The sequence below is a fragment of the Amia ocellicauda genome, chromosome 23, assembly GCF_036373705.1.
Source record: "Amia ocellicauda isolate fAmiCal2 chromosome 23, fAmiCal2.hap1, whole genome shotgun sequence".
Lineage (NCBI taxonomy): Eukaryota > Metazoa > Chordata > Actinopteri > Amiiformes > Amiidae > Amia > Amia ocellicauda.
Window position 1 is genome coordinate 11,812,177 of NC_089872.1, and position 17,956 is coordinate 11,830,132.

A 17,956-nucleotide genomic window follows, 5' to 3' on the forward strand; every position below is an offset into this window, starting at 1 on the left:
GCACTTTGGTATTCCGATTGATTTTCCTTTTTTCCTTCTTCAAAGAATGGTTTATAGGAAGTGTTCCAGGTGCACAGTCAAGAAAACAGAAGAAAAAAGGTGCCATGGCAAATTAAAATTTGGCTTAAGACCAGAACACAGAGGGGCTGCCTTTAGCATGAACAGGTTTGTTTGTGCAGAATAATAAGGTTAAGAAACAGCAACCTGTTCTCGACTTTGATGTACTGGAGGCAGCAGTCCGTGCGGAAGTCCAGAAAGAATTCATCCTGTTAAGGGAGAGGAGATTTGATCGTGTAACGTGCCGCTGAGCTCAGATCAGTGGCTGCAGGAAGAGGACAATGAAAGTAGCTGTATAAAAATACTCTTATTGTCTTTGATAATATTGTCAGCACTTGTAGGCAAAGGTTAAGCAGGGATGACAGTTTAAGAAGCTATGTGTTAGTAACCAAGCTCGATATTTAGGTTTTTACCTTCTGCTGCCAAACAGAAGAGTGTCTTCCATTGCATTGCTGGAGTATCGCTCACACGACTCTCACAGCACATAAAATACTGATGAAACGCACCAGGGCTACAGCAGTGTACTCAGAGTGTACTGGAAGGGACTTTGGCTGTGGCACGTCTCTCCGACTAAACCTGAACATTTCTCACACTAAGCTGTTGTGCGTCTTCTTTAAAACTTTCTGATTCCTAAATTTATAAAAAATGACGGCAGAAATCAACCGTCAGATCCAGATGCACTCCTCTTGTAGGGATGCCATCATTCCAGGGATAATTTTCAGTGACTGGCTATGCCTAATAATGCAATCTTTCACCCAGGAATGCAATCTCTGGTGACATTTTTGTTATTAAGCTTCATCCCTTCTAGATAATAAGCTGACAGTTTAATATCGCAGGGATTTTTATGTTATTTTATTTTTTTGGGAAGCAGCCTTTCTGAGCTAATATCAGGGGTGGTTGATGGAGGGGGCAGACTTGTAACCTTCAGGGGTGAATTACACTGTCGTTTTTTAACAAATTTTCTAAATGACATTTAATGGTAATGAAAACAGATTCCATATGCCTGGATTAGACACAGGTGGTGGTTAAACAGATGGAGGACTGTCTGTGGTTGATGTACCTTTCCCCCAGATAGGAAATCACGCTCAGGTATTTTTTTGGAAGACTGATAGTAGCGCAGTTGTTTAGAGATAATCTTTATCTAAATCTGTAGAATTTAAAATGTACTCTTCAGAGATCCAAATGACCATTTTAAACACTTTAGGAGCTGACGGGACCCACTGACACGTAAATAGTGCTCATATATCTTCCTAACTACAGTTACTCAATTTTGGCACGCAAACAACCATCTCAATCATTAGCATCATGAGGCATCTATCAGCTATATTCATTTTTTTAGGAATGAAAACCCATTTTAAATCTGATGAGGTTCAAATAAAGACAGACAGACACATAGATGAATTCAGATAAAGCCAGGCTTTTGAGTCTAGAAACGTTCTGTGATTTTCGAGATCCTTAAGAGGTTCAAGAACCGAGAAGCAGGACTTGAAAGATGTCTACTTTGCTTTAGTATTTTTTACATTTTTAATACCATTAGCCTAATTAAAATATTGAACAAGGAAGTGAGCAGGATTTTACATATTACGTTGCTCTGCCTTCCGTTCCAGATGCGACAGACCCCCATCTTCATTAAAATGCGGCCGTTGGGAAAGCCAGCCCTGTCCTCTCCTTATTGTTGGGTATTAATAAAGGTTAAATATAGCTGTGAGCTGGCAAACAGTATTATTTAAGCAGAAACTTTTTAATGAGACTTGAGCATAAAGAGTGTCAAATCCTCTTGCCGCTCAGGGCATTGGGTTTAATGGCTAGAAACAATCTCGGCTCTACCTTTCATTTGTTACCTAAAAGCCAAAACTCACACTGAAACAAAACACCCCGGGGAACTAGCCTGCCTGAAGACTAGCAAAGCGAATAATAATATTAACCCTTTGTGATGGCTGGGTGAGTAACGTCTCAATGTGCACAGGTTCTAGCCTGTTCAAACTTCTGGGGAAGTAGTGAAAGGGTAGGAGCTTTCACAGGTTGTTGTCTTTTGAGATGTGCTAAGATTCTAGCTTTGTTAAGGTGACAATGACCTGTAACAGCTAATGATAACCACAATACCCAGTTCAATCTGGAATGCACAGAGTTAATATTCTCAATGAAGAAGGTGTAGTGCATTTGCGTTGAAGCGAAGATTGACACAAAATTTAGATTGACACAAAATACCACTAAGGGAACTGAATTGAGTGCACTGAACAGATGACAAACAGCTCTTGCTCGTGGCATAACGCGAGCTGAATAAAAAGAAAATAGGGCATTTAATTCAGAGTTTAAAATACTGTTGCAACACCTTCATTTTTTTTCCAACTGTGGCTCCACTCTGATGAAAACAATTAAACTAGTCAATGCAGATTTCTCCTCTTCCATTGCAGAGATTTTTTTTTTTAATGAACAAACTGTGCTTTTGAATCTGTTGAAAAAAGGCTATATTTTCTTTTGCTTCGAGAGGTTGTTTCCTTCTGAGCTGTAGCAGTGTAATGCAGCCCCTACAATGCAAGCGTTTGTACTGGCAAATCAGATAAGACGGCAAAAGACAGGTTTAAAATGACCAAAATAGATTCTGCACAGTATATGCCATGGTATCGTGGTGAATCTATCCTTTTGCCAGTATAGATGTACTGAAAGGTTATATCTGTGCACTGCTTCTGCTAGTCATATCTTGTGTAGTATTTTATATTCAGTATTGATGTTAGAAGTCTTTTTTCTTTTCCCCCACGATAGAATGCAATTTGGTATAAGTTCAAGTTGTCACAGTAGAACGGATTAATGAAACAGAACCGTATTTGATTTGAAACAAAGGACTAGTATCACTGCTTTTGATGTAGCAAACTTCCACTGTAAAGTAATTCAAATGCAGAGAAGTCTCAACATTGGAGTTTTGTACACAAAGAAAACTTGAGAACAAAGATAAACTGCAGTTCTGCCATTTCAACCTGTTATGAAAAGTTAAGGATAGAATAGCTTTATAATTGATAACATTTTTAAGTCTGTGGCATCTGAAGGCACTGTTTTTCTGTGGTCTCTTAGATTTATGCTGACTAACTACAAGTAACACTTGGAACTTAAAAGAACAAGGGGTGGGGATTTAATTTTCTGCCTGTCTGAATATGAATATGACTTATAATGCATTCTCTCCCCCGCTGCCACTTCTGTGATGAAGTTTGTTTCTAGCAGTTTAAAAACGCTCTGTGCAAGGCAGTGCAGCCTAAACTGATTTGAAAGCCACTGTACCACCCACATCGCAAGACTATTAAACTGTTCCCTCAGATACTGAGTAAGATCAAAAAGTGTCCATACGTTCATTACCATGTGATGCAGAGCAATCGATCAGTGAGACACCAAAAGAAAAGTTCTCACAATTTAAGGCATGGTGGCATTCATTTACAATAAACACACGAGAAAAATCACCTTGAGAATATGCAAAATGTAAGTTTATTCCTTCGTAGTAAACTGCCTTTCATATAATTACAAAGCAGCTTTTCAGCAGCCAATGTAGCATTTTCAAACTTAATGCTAATTGATCTTTCCTTACCATGAATACGGCACCGTAAATAATAGCTGTGGCGGAGGAATGATTGTAAAAGCATATTCCCTTTCCCTATACTTCAACAAAATGGAAAGTAGGGCATAAACTCATTAGTAATTTTGATGATATACAGCTGGAAGAAGGCTGTTTACCCATCAGTGACACAAAAAAGCAGAAAATAAATAAATAAACGGGATGAATAATGTCAGATAGATAGCAACTTCTATCACAGCTAGGCAATCTGCATGCTGGCATTCCCGGCAATCTGTGCTGCTGCTAAAGTGAGTGTTGTGAGAGGTTTGCATATTGCCTGACAATCTCCTGGCTGGCGCCGGGTCTTTTTCATCCGTGTCTTTCCATGTATGCGAAAGGTGATGAAAAAACTAACCTGCGAGTGCTGTTTGGCATAATCTCTCTCCTGAATCAAGGTGAAATCTCCGGGTTGCACTTTTACGGTAGCCCTTCCGAATCACTGCCCTGCTGCCATTGTCTCCAGAACAGCCATCTAATGGTAGCAAATTAGGGAGACAGTCAGCCAGTTCTGTTTTCATCAGCCTGCGTGGGGGGTGAAACAAATGCAGAATCAATTTGGTTTCAGCACTTTTTTGCTTTGATCAGAGCTGGTCATTAGAACGAAAAATAGCACTATCGCTCCGAAGCTTCAATATTATTACCCAGCAGGAGAAAGCTATGTGGAAATAAGAACTGGATCTAAAACCGGGGACTGTTATTATAAATGACACTTTGGGTTTCTGCTTTGCAGGCAGTGTGAAGGGCATAGTTTCTGCTTAACTGAACACTTAAACAGCTTTTGTCCTTAAAACTAGTAAATAGGCTGTGTGAACCTGAAAATGTCTTTATACGAGACCAAAAATGGCAGTGAAAACTCGTGTGCCATATGCCTTGGCTAAAAATACATACATACACAGAAGTGCACTTAAAGTAATAATGAAATGCTTATTTGTATCTTAACAAAAGGTGGTAGTTGTTACATGACAGATTAAGACCAACCAGATGTTAAAGAAAGTAATTGCTGGTTACCTACTGATACTCTGGCTGACAGAGCTGTTTGACTTTTCTCACAGCCTCCCCCAAATGCTTCCATTTCCACATTCTTTAATTCCTCTACAGTACGTTTAATTTACCGGCATGTACAATGTATACATAGATCCCAAATGATCCTTTACGTTTATAAAGGGAACCAGATTATGATATTTACACATCTACAGACAGCCAGGATTTTGTAACTAAATATGATACACATGTATGATAGTGTGTTTCGTGTTGCTTACAGTGAGGGGAAAACAGTATTTGATCCCCTGCTGATTTTGTACGTTTGCCCACTGACAAAGAAATGATCAGTCTATAATTTTAATGGTAGGTGTATTTTAACAGTGAGAGACAGAATAACAACAAAAAAATCCAGAAAAACGCATTTCAAAAAAGTTATAAATTGATTTGTATGTTAATGAGGGAAATAAGTATTTGATCCCCTATCAATCAGCAAGATTTCTGGCTCCCAGGTGTCTTTTATACAGGTAACGAGCTGAGATTAGGGGCACTCTCTTAAAGGGAGCGCTCCTAATCTCAGCTCGTTACCTGTATTAAAGACACCTGTACACAGAAGCAATCAATCAATCAGATTCCAAACTCTCCACCATGGCCAAGACCAAAGAGCTGTCCAAGGATGTCAGGGACAAGACTGTAGACCTACACAAGGCTGGAATGGGCTACAAGACCATCGCCAAGCAGCTTGGTGAGAAGGTGACAACAGTTGGTGCGATTATTCGCAAATGGAAGAAACACAAAATAACTGTCAGTCTCCCTCGGTCTGGGGCTCCATGCAAGATCTCACTTCGTGGAGTTTCAATGATCATGAGAACGGTGAGGAATCAGCCCAGAACTACACGGGAGGATCTTGTTAATGATCTCAAGGCAGCTGGGACCATAGTCACCAAGAAAACAATTGGTAACACACTACGCCGTGAAGGACTGAAATCCTGGAGCGCCCGCAAGGTCCCCCTGCTCAAGAAAGCACATGTACAGGCCCGTCTGAAGTTTGCCAATGAACATCTGAATGATTCAGAGGAGAACTGGGTGAAAGTGTTGTGGTCAGATGAGACCAAAATCGAGCTCTTTGGCATCAACTCAACTCGCCGTGTTTGGAGGAGGAGGAATGACCCCAAGAACACCATCCCCACTGTCAAACATGGAGGTGGAAACATTATGCTTTGGGGGTGTTTTTCTGCTAAGGGGACAGGACAACTGCACCGCATCAAAGGGACGATGGACGGGGCCATGTACCGTCAAATCTTGGGTGAGAACCTCCTTCCCTCAGCCAGGGCATTGAAAATGGGTCATGGATGGGTATTCCTGCATGACAATGACCCAAAACACACAGCCAAGGCAACAAAGGAGTGGCTCAAGAAGAAGCACATTAAGGTCCTGGAGTGGCCTAGCCAGTCTCCAGACCTTAATCCCATAGAAAATCTGTGGAGGGAGCTGAAGGTTCAAGTTGCCAAACGTCAGCCTCGAAACCTTAATGACTTGGAGAGGATCTGCAAAGAGGAGTGGGAAAAAATCCCTCCTGAGATGTGTGCAAACCTGGTGGCCAACTACAAGAAACGTCTGACCTCTTTGATTGCCAACAAGGGTTTTGCCACCAAGTACTAAGTCGAAGGGGTCAAATACTTATTTCCCTCATTAACATGCAAATCAATTTATAACTTTTTTGAAATGCGTTTTTCTGGATTTTTTTGTTGTTATTCTGTCTCTCACTGTTAAAATACACCTACCATTAAAATTATAGACTGATCATTTCTTTTTCAGTGGGCAAACGTAAAAGTGCCCTTAATTTCCATACTGTGTTCTCGCGGTTAATCAGAAGCATACAGTCTCTGCTTTACCCTTTCCAACCTCCTTTAAAAATGTATAAACACCAGAATGCAACCCATGTGTGACAATTTCCTCAGTATTTTAAACCCGCTGTCTGTAGAAGTGGATTGCTCTTAAAGTTTTTATATCCTGCAGCTGCAAAAAATTGTGGAATTATGCATAATTGAGATTGCCTGCCACGGTGAAGCTTAATTCTAATAGTAAAGTACGGGCTTTGGAGGTATTTCATTGTGTTTCTCTGTCGTTTCATGTGAGAGTTGTGGAAGTAAGAGGTTGTGCAGAATGTCACAGGTAGATCAGAGTTTGAAAGACCTTTTTTAACCCACAAGTCTCGCGAAGTTTGGAAAAGTTTGTTTGTAATTTTAGCCGTATGTGATACTCAGAGTTGTAATACAGCATTGATGCATATTCATCAAGAGTAGCCTCAAAGCCATTTAGACTTTCAAGCCTGGTTTATCCCCTGTGAGCTTCTGATGTTATGATGGCTGCCGTCACTGTGAAGTAGCAGCAACCTAACTATAGTATACGGACGACATACGCAGTGCAATAGGAGAATAGTAAAATAAAGTGTGAAGATACAAATGTGAGTCTATATATATTCTGAAATTCAAATATTTCAATTGTATTTATTTTTTAGCTATTATGTTTTGATATGTGAAGTTGCATTTGTTTACATCGTTCTTAGTACAGCCTAGGGATGCAGATTATTTTTATCGTATGGCTTGGTGTGGAAGTAAAGTGAAAAGCAAACAACAACTCTGAATGCTGATATGAGAATGGGAATGAAAACAGTTCTGTGGATTCCTTTGAGTCTTTCTTGCCAGAGATTGAAAACAGCCTGTAATTAATTTTGCATGGTTCTTTCTTTTTATTTGCATTTTTGTTGTTTTGAAGTAGACTCTTTAGGAAGGAATTGAATTTCCAGGCATGAACGACTTTGATGCGTTAAGTACTATCCATCTCTTGATGTAAATTTCCGTTTTGGGTTTTGAATTGTAATTGATTTTCTGGGGGGGGGGGCGTGGGGGGTTTTGTTGTTTGTTGTTTGTTCTTGTTGCTGGGTGACAGTCTGGAGAGCTGAGAATGGAATGCTCTCAATTCGCAGCTGGTGACAGACCAGTAGCCATCTCGCCTGCTTCGGGCTTCCTACTGCTCCTTATATCTCTATCCCTTTTGGTGATATATGGCTAAACCTAAACCACAGAGCTCCACATTGCAAGTGTACAGCACCAACTATCCCAAGGACTTGTCAGCATCTTGAATCCTTTGCAAATGTGGGAGCCAATAAGAAACACACAGCCGTTTTCTCAGTCATGTATCAGTCAGAATAAAAGGGGTAATGTTTGTGGGATTTAAAAAAGGATTTTAATCAAATTCATATTATTTGATTTAATCGTCTTGTGCCTGTTTTATCATGTTTACAAAATGTCTTAGAACATAAGAAAGTTTGCAAATGAGAGGAGGCCATTCGACCCATCGTGCTCGTTTGGTGTCCATTAATAACTAAGTGATCCAAGGATCCTATCCAGTCTATTTTTAAATGTTCCCAAATTTTCAGCTCCAACCACATCTCTGGGGAGTTTGTTCAGATTGTGACGCCTCTCTGTGTAAAGAAGTGTCTCCTGTTTTCCATCTTGAATGCCTTGAAGTCCAATTTCCATTTGTGTCCCCGGGTGCGTGTGTCCCTGCTGATCAGGAAAAGCTTGTCTGGTTGGATGTGGTCGATGCCTTTCATGATTTTGAAGACTTGGATCAAGTCCCCACGTAGTCTCCTCTGTTCCAGGGTGAAAAGGTTCAGTTCCCTCAGTCTCTCAGTAGGACTTTCCCTTCAGACCTGGAATAAGTCTGGTTGCTCTCCTCTGAACTGCCTCTAGAGCAGCTATATCTTTCTTGAAGTGTGGAGCCCAGAACTGCACACAGTATCCAGATGAGCTCTAACTAGCGCATTGTACAGTCTGAACATTACTAACCTTATTCTTATCTAAATTCTACACTTTTGTGAAGAGTCCACGTAGACTCCTAGATCTAGTTCTATTCCTCCCATAGTGTAATTATAGTGGACATTTTTGTTACCTGCATGTAATACCTTGCACTTTTCCACATTGAATTTCATCTGCCAGGTGTCATAGAAGTAGCTGTGCCCACGGATAACAAACCACCAGGCAAGCAAGAAACCTGTAACGTTGAAGAAGGTGAGTCTGGGAGACGATGTTTTTTGTTTTTTGGTCGGACAAAAAGCCTTACAAAAGGTAATTTTATTACAAAAGGTATTTTTGATCCTGTGTATCCTTTGATGTAGTGAATTCGGAAAGGCATAGACATCGTTTCGTATTTCTTCAACAATAATGTGAAAATTGCAGTCCACCCCTGGAGCCAGACCCAGATGGGATCCACTTCTGGTGAAGCAGTCTGCCAGAAATCATTTGCTATATAACTACATTTTATGTTTTCCTTCCCGGAAGGCACCCACCCCACTAAAGCCCTTACTTGACACTGTTATTTGCAGTAACCTGCTGGATCAGCTCTGTGATTATTATCCCAACTTGACTTGCAGTATGGCATGCAACGCCAATATAGAATTGGACAGCCTTTTCAGATGAATTTATCGCTCCTGCAGGCCAGGCCCAAATATGAACCTGATACATGCATGCATGCAGTTAATCTGATTTATAAGAGGAAAGGAAAAAGGTTGTCACTGACTTGAGTTATGATAAGTATGCATCCAGCATCAAAATAATGTGGTGCACAATTAAAAAACATAAAACTGGGACAACATCTGCTATTGAATGCATTTCTCTGCTTACCTCACTAGAATAACAGACACTAATGCTTTTTTTTTAGCTTCACGTTTGATAAATGCTTTCATAAACACATTTTTAAATGGAATTAATTGTTCTTTCCTTAATTCAACTGAATCCGTACTCGCATGTCAGCTGTGAAATAGCTGGCTTAACTGATAAGATATTTCAGTATGTACTTCAAAGCCCTATTTCACCACAATCTTTTAAAAAACTCTGACTTCTGTTAGGCTACATGCCCCTGTGAAAAACAAAAGCTATTTCATTTAGATAAATTGAACTTAACTTTATCAGGAAGTTAAGTTTTTTTTTTTTTTTATGTAAAAACATTTTCATTAACTTAATTCATCATTAAAAAAGATTGGTTTAACTGGTAAAACCCCCAAGTCTTTTTGTTATCCAAGCCCGAAGTTAATTGAATGGGGTGCTTAACAGGATTTATCTTCCAGTTCCTATTGTTATATCACAAAGATGACTGCAGTCACGCTTCTCCTTTATTCTATAAGGTCTATAAGTATTAAAACACAATTTGAACTAAGGAAAAACAATAGATGCGAGCACAAAATAAATAATAGTTTAGCACCCTGATGGACTACTCGTCGGTGCAGTTCAGTGGGCAGCAATCACTCTGTGATCCTTTATTATCAGTGACGTCCATTATTTGGCTGGCTTTCCTTGGGGTATGTTGTAGGTTTTTTTTAATGTTATCTATGGGCATGTGTCACTTTGTTCTTCAACCATGGCCCCAACCTGTCCTTTAGGGAGACATCACCAAAAAAGAGGATTGAGTGACCTGATAGGATTATTATACACTGCACATCACAGACGGCTTATGTTTTAGGGAGTGAAGACTTCTAAACTGGCACTGACTCAAGTAGTGTGTGTTTTGAAGGCGCTTTCCCCTTTTATATAGAATTAAAAGCACCTCCTAGATTGTGTAAGAGGGCACTGTTCATAGATTCCCCTCTGAGATCAAACATATCCCACTTTGATGAATTTCAACAACATGTTGCAGGCTTGTCAGATCATATTGTCGGGTTTGTTTCATTCATTAACCACCAAAAAGCAAATGTAAACAAGCTCTTAGCAGTGTGGACCTAATAGCGTGAAATTAGAACATCTCTTGAGTTTTAAATCTGATCTTAAAACTTTAAGCCCTACATCAAGAGTCTGTTCTGTTAAGTATCTTCTAAAGTCTGCAGGGGAAGTATTGCTTATTAAAGTTTATTATTGAAGCTATAGTAAATCCTTCACCATGAGCCTCCCAGCTCAGGAACGCACATGAAAAATATACTGAATTCTTTGAAAACATACCACGAAGAAAAGGTTAAAATCCTGATCTCCTCCAAAGCGTTAAGTCTGTGTAATTGAAGTATGAGTTCCATCGTCAGCCTGTCAGTACATTTATTTTTAAACAAATAACTAATCTGCGGTGCCCCTGGACAATTGGGTAGCCTGCACAAGGGTTTTCACTTCAAGCTTCATTCGAGTCAGAATAATCCCTAATTTGATTATTTGAATCTGCACTCCCCCAGTCCTCAAGCATTGCCAGCTATCCACCACCATTCTAGCTAATCTCCTGCAATATAGGTAGTAAATTAATTGTAGCTGTGGCACCCAACAGGGTTTCAGAAAGTGTCTGTTATTATAAAACTGTATGCCCCCCCCCTCTCTCTCCTTCACCTACTATAGCTGAAATGAACACTCAGACTGAGGACTCGCAAGTGTCTGAATTAACTCAACCAGAACCCAATCAGTCCAAAGGTAAGAGAGAAAACAACAAAAGAGCTTTTCAGTCACTTTCATCTGTCAGCTTCAAGATCCTTATTAGAAGGCACAGCTGTTAATTTAAAATTCAGTCTAACCTTGAAAAAAGAAACCTTCTCCATTATTTATGTATTCATGTATGTATGTATTCATTCATTGTTGCTTTGTTTGTTTCTTTTGGACAATTGTGTTACACCAGTAGCTGTAAATATATACATTCACCTATTTGAATCCTCTGTGACTGTCAAACATATCAGTGTATATTGAGGCTTTATATTGCACATATTTTGGTGCTGGACCATAATACACCATTAGAAATATAATGTCACAATTAAATCTTCTCATAGTACACACAGTACCTTACTTTTTCTGGCCATTTTATAAATGCTATTCTTCAAATATGAAAAAACATCACAAAGTTAACTACAAATAACACTCTAACACACTATATATTCAATTTTGTTTGTTAATAAATACAGCATTATTTGCAATAGGGACAACAGAGGAACTAGGTTGCAAAATCTGATTTATGTAACTAAAAGGCTTAATTTATAGGATTAAAAATGCATCGAGTGCATAGACAACACATTTTATATGTGAAAATGTTAAAGTGAGTGCCCAAATTGCATTCCAAGCGCAACATGGAAAGAATGTATTTACATGTAATAAGCTACTATTTAAATGTTAAAAGTATGAGTAACATACAATGAATGTTACATACACAAACACACACACATAGGAGGGGCTCAACAGGACCACCCCACCCCGGGAAGCAACGTCCCTCTCCAGATTCCCCTGTGAGTGGCTCCCCGGCTTGATACAGCAGGAAGGGGCTGCTTTCTGGTGTGGAGAGTCAGAGAGAATTGACTGTGGAGTTGAGGAAAATGGACAGAAAGAGAACAAAAACTATAACAGTAAAGAACTTTGAACTTTGGCTTTTGGACTTGGATTTGCACTCGGATTACGATTTGGACTGTTTGCCTCAGGGAGCTAGACATTGTTTTGTCGATTTGGGTTGGTTTAATTTGTGTCACGTTACTGTATACAATAAATCACTCTCCTTTCACCACATCCCTGCCCTGTTTTCCCAGACTGCGCCTATTTATGAGCCCAGCACTGTGGAACCCCCCCAGCGTTACAATATGTAGATGCATATAAATAAATGTATACGCAGTTTCCTCTGGGATCTTTGAAATTCAAACATATTTCATGTGTCCATAACATTTTAATCCAGTGCTCTTTTGACTTTGTGGTCCGGTGCCCAATATTTGAGAGTTTCTTAATATGGAAAGATTTGATGTGAAATTGAAATCCGCAGCCAGCTGAGGGCTCATTAGGAGAGGATGTTCCTCGGACCTGCAGCAATCCATTCTGCCTTCCGTCTTCTCTTTTGTTTTGAAATCAGATACATTTGATAACAGGCATTTCCATATAATTGATGTATCAAAATTCATGCATTCACCCAAACAAAAAGAAGGAACCCAAAAGCTATGAGCATGGACTGTTTTTAATATTCATTCCTTGTACAGGAGTTCATGTTACTTCTGTCTGAAATGACACATTTTATACACATTAGATTTTAAATTCTAAGTGATACTTGGCTTGGTTGAATAGATACGTGTATTTATGTATTACTCTTTTCCTTACAGGAACCAGATTTGAACAGAATAACCATTCCTTTAACAGTACTTCCACATGCTGCAAACAAAGCTTTGGCGAAGGAAAGCGTTAAACCGCCAGAAAAAAAAAATCTGATGCTGTGCCGAGAGAGAGCTCCACACAGGTAATTGCAATGCTATATGCCTCCCCAGCTGAACCCATTTCATTGTTTATTTTCACACAGATGATGCAGGAGACTTGAAGGACCCGTGAAGAGGATACGATGACAATCAGCTACATTTTGAGAGACATCAGATTGTGTGAAGGCACACATTACACCAATATGTACACAGTGGGAGGATTCTTATAGGCTAAGGAACTAGAGGATGAATTCATCAACTTTTACGTATCTTGATTTTTTAAATTGCTTTCCTTCATATATATGAATGTTTTATATATGTATATATATATATACATATATATGCATATGTATGTGTGTGTATATATATATATATAAATATATATATATATATATATATATATATATAAAAAAAAAAACCTTAAAAAAATAAACATATCAAAGGTTTCATGGGTGAGTGGTGTACAGTGTGACATCATATGCTTAGTACTGGTTGCAGCCAATCATGAGCTATACCGGAATATCCTTTGGCTAGATGATGATGTTTTGTGTCAATGGTGCATCTGAGAGTAGGTGTTGAGCCCGTCCTGTTGCTTATGTCATGCTGGAGTTGTGTATGCCAATGCCCACCAATCATCCATATCCTGAACACATTTACTTGGAAGGTCTACTACAGCTCGGCTTGCAGCAAAGAACACTACCATGCAATGCGACTACGCTGTGGTACCGGTCGACACCTTTTAATTTGTTCTATTGAGATCATACACAACTAAACAAAACCAAACGTGAAACATTACCATTTATTGAAAAACAAAAGCGGAAATATTACAGATTCAGCCAATTGTGAGTGTGTTCACTAAGAGCTTTGGTCAGGAGCTTCGAGGCCAAGTGATTTAAGGCCGGAGGTGGAAACGAAAGTCTACACCCTAATCTCTGTACATTTGTCACTTCTTCTAACGACCTTCATTCTAGAGTGCATTAACCGTGTTGCTTTCGCTCACTCACCAGCCTGAGAGCACCCTGGACTGAAATTGGCAATATAGTCTCAATATAGCTTTCATCACACTGTATCTTAAAGTGCACTGTTTTGTTTTGATCTAGGTTACAGCAACATGTATAGCTTTTTCTAAAGGACCCGTTGATTATTTTGGGGTGCTAATGCTATTTAGATTATGTATGCTTTGTTTAAAACAGAGGTATGCTTTCTATGTAAATTTCCACTACATGCTTGCTTTGCTTTTGACATGACACTTTCTCTGAGTTAAATAGATTGTTTCTTATGACATTTCATGCCTTTGCCTTATTTGACATTTTACTACATGATCACACACACAAGAAAATAATTATATACTATAAAGACCATGTAAGTGCAAATACTTGTAGTGCGTTGCTTGCAAATGAGTTGTAATTATTAGTACCTAATGTGATGGCTGCCGCCTTTTATGTTTTTTAAGTTGTGACAAACAAAATAGGTTTTGTTTCTGTTTCTTTCTCCTAATCGTTTTGGTTTCCTTTGATCTGTGCCATACTTCAGATTTTATTAAAATAATTGATGCCTTCATACTATGATGTTTGTTAAAAAATGACAAAAAACTACAAATAAAATAAGTGAAAGTTGATTCCATGCCTGAATACCTGTTATTCTGTAAAATGTTCATTATTAAATGTCATGAGAACTGACGTCCGATATCTCTTTAGTCTGTTCCTTTTGCAATGTTTGATTTTAGTTTTTTTTGGGGGGGTTCTCGTATTATCTTCTGAGGGGCCCTGGTTCAAAAGAAAATGCTGAAAAATGTGCATTTATCTTATTAAAAAACAAATATTGAAACATTATGCATGGCTCAGTTGCCTCTTAGACTGAATTATATTGGTTAATGATATATTAAATTACTATTATTACTCATTATTATTATTATTATTAGACCACTTGTAGGATATGTGTGCTGGAGAATACCCCACTTTATTATTAAGGAGTTTTAGTTTTTCTATTCATAATAATAACAATTTTCCTGTCCACGTTTAAAAAAAAAATTCCCCTAGAAATCAATTATAAAAAAACAACAACAAACAAACCAATAACAATTAACCACCTGGGCCCAGCATATTTTTGCTGTTAGCTTACTACTTGAGTCATGGCTTTTCCCATCAGCAGCCATCCCTTAGGCTACCTCACCCAATGGCTGCAGAAGGCAACAGAGGAATTGCCAATCTATCTTTCTAAATTGGTGACTTCAACCCAGAGGGGGTGTTTGCAGAAGTGTTTAGATAGGATTGTGCATTCAGTCACTTTTTACTTATCACATTTAAACAATCAGACCACATATCCAAGTTCCTTTAAACCAGAACTAAGAGCATTACAGCCCTGCCAGTTTTCAATTCTCTTTAAAATGGTCATTTAGTAGGGATGTGCAGCACATGTTACTGTAAACTAATTAAGCAAATAATATCCCAGTGAAGTCATTCAGAGCTCGGCTAGAGCAAAAAACAGAGAGACTTGTGATTTTTCCAGACCCCTTGCTCATAGGTTCCAGTTGTCAAATTGTCCAAAAGGATGTTTCTATCAGAAGATTGAAATAGCATACAGTTTCAAGATTTCAAACTTACAGAAATAAGTTAATAAACATCCACATAATGTCACTAAAAGCAATCTATTTCAACTTGCGTCCCTTCTGAAACAGTTATGTTTCCAAGCAAATATAACATAAAGTGAAATCTGTAACATTGTATGAGTGAAAAGGTCTAATTCAGCAAATTATTTGTTTAATCAAGGTTTCAGTTTGCTTATTATTAATTTGGATAAAAATCAGAAGCGAGTATGTTAATGACCACAGATGTCAGTATCTGTAGCACTTTAGTGTTTATCCATCTACTCAGAATGTTTGTTCAGTTTTGAGAAGGGAAGAAAAAGCATTACAATAATTATCACATACTCGGGTAAATTAACAACTGCAAGATGCTATACTCCATGTGGCCCTGTAATAACACTATCATATTAACAGAAATTGTTTTCTCCCCATACTGAGTTATGGAATTATAGCTTAAATCCTGATCAGTTGTCATGGCGTGAAATTAAATGAAGCAATATACAAAGCAGGACTTTTGTTAAAAAAAAAAAAAAAAATCCTTCTATAGCTACATTTTCTATGAAGAAAGCGAATAAGATTAATGATAAAAAATTAATGCTCTACACTGGCAGTTCACCAACTTGAGGGTCTGAAGGTGGTTCAAATTGAGTGGAATTAATATAGTCTCTTATTGAAAGACCACAGGAGCTATAAATCATGTCTTCGGGCACTGTGGTCAATGTTGAGAAAATATATCAGTGTGGTATGATTTTTTAATACAGCTCCTCGTTTTGTTTGAATTATAATGCATGGACTCGGTTCCAGCGTGAAAATTGTGTTTGGAATTAATCAGGTGGGGAGAAAAAAAAGAAATGATCCAGAGAAACCATCCACAAGATTCTTCTTCCACTAGAGTAATTCCTTTCAATAGAAATTCAGGGTGCTGGACACAAATCAGAATATGTACCTTTAGACACTGACTACTTTAAAGCAACCTTCTGATTTCAAACGTTTCTGTACCGGTCTTGGAAATATATACAGGAGAGCAAAACCAAAACCCAAGAGCAGGGTAACATTTCAATTCACATGGATCTTCCACAAAGCTAAATAGGGGCTGCCACCAAGATACAGACGTGTATAAATTGCCAGGATTAGGAAGGAAATGTTTGGAATTTTTATAGTGGGGGAAAAGAAAGAATATGTCTTGAAGAAAAATAGGGTTTAAGGAGGCGTGTAGCTTTGTACAATATTATAACAAATAGAACTCATCCTGCAAAGCAGAATACCTTTAACGAAAGAATCCAATAATTCAGTCTCCCAAATCCTGTCATTTATAACCTATAACAAGCTATGTCAGCAAAACAGCCCACTTTCTCAAATCAGAATAGATGCATCTATTGTAGATGAAAAGGACATCTAGGCTACATCTTTAATAAGAGTAAGAGCACCCCTTTCGGAGAACCAGTCATGAAGCATTAGGTGTCTTTGTCTCAGAAAACTGTTGGTGTGTAAATAAATACAATTCCAAACACTTAGAGATATTAGAATTAGATCTAGGAACTTTTGTTTAAGAAAAAAAAACAAAGCGCTAAATATAGTTTTCAAATCTTAGCTGTTTATGCAATGCAAGACTGTGTTATACTGCTGTATAACAAGCAGTGATGTCACAGGCGTGAAATTCGATTCTATTCCACTCGAGTTTCAAAGTCCGCAGTGACAACAACTCCTCGAATCACTGTGGAATCAGGATGACTTGGAATCTCAAGTTTATCAAAGACAATGTTTACAGGCACTGAGACAAAGATATGCACTGTTAAAAGGGAGGTTTGACAGCGCACATTCAAAACAGGAAGCCAGAGCCAATTAGACTGTATAACAAGCACAAAGATGGGGAAACTAAAGGAGAAGTCATCTTATTATATTGTGTTGGAGAAAAGTAGCTTTGGATATAGTCTCCTGTCCAGGGGGACCAGTACCAGCTGCCTAGCCTGAGCATTGGGCATCATATGGTTAAAGAACAAGGGACTGAGGAATATTAGTCAAGATACATTTAAAAGCTAACTAGTGAGTGATAAAAGAATATCACAAGGTGTGGGAGGAGGAGGAAGATAGTAAATGTTCTCTTTTTGAGTGGCTAGCCTTCAGTGAAATACTGCCACACATTAACTGCAGAATGAAGATGTCTCAGTGCACAGATGATGTTAACAGGGATTTCGGGGACGATCACTTTTTAATTTTGCATTTAACATCTTCCACAGTCAAAGGGATCTGCTCAAGGGTGACTACTCGCCATGAAGAAAAGATATAAGCTATCGCCGGTTTCTGTACAGAAGACACCAGCAAATAACACTGTCTAAGTAATGTACCCTACAGGGGCTTATTTGTTCTGTACAAAACACATATTTTCCTGTTACAATTCCCTGTTTATTTTATTAGTTTTAAATCTGAACAAACTCCTCTTCTGTAGAGTTTGTTAAAAATTAAAATGCAATTATATGTCCTTTATATGCAACAAGGAAGCTTCGAGTTGGTAATATATTGCCACCAAAGCTCCAAGCTATTTGTTTTA

The 17,956-nt window shown here is 38.4% G+C and overlaps 1 protein-coding gene across 5 annotated transcripts in view; it reads left to right on the forward strand.

Annotated features, from left to right (window-relative positions):
- Positions 1-14,503, forward strand: part of macrod2 (mono-ADP ribosylhydrolase 2) — a 583,973-nt gene extending 569,470 nt beyond the window's left edge. For all 5 annotated transcript variants that reach the window (XM_066696761.1, XM_066696765.1, XM_066696762.1 and 2 more), the window contains 3 exons: positions 8,641-8,712; positions 11,011-11,082; positions 12,929-14,503. In XM_066696761.1, coding sequence (XP_066552858.1) covers positions 8,641-8,712; positions 11,011-11,082; positions 12,929-12,957 — 173 coding nt within the window. In that variant the 3' untranslated portion in view covers positions 12,958-14,503. The remainder of the gene's footprint in view (positions 1-8,640; positions 8,713-11,010; positions 11,083-12,928) is intronic.
- Positions 14,504-17,956: the final 3,453 nt, after the last annotated feature.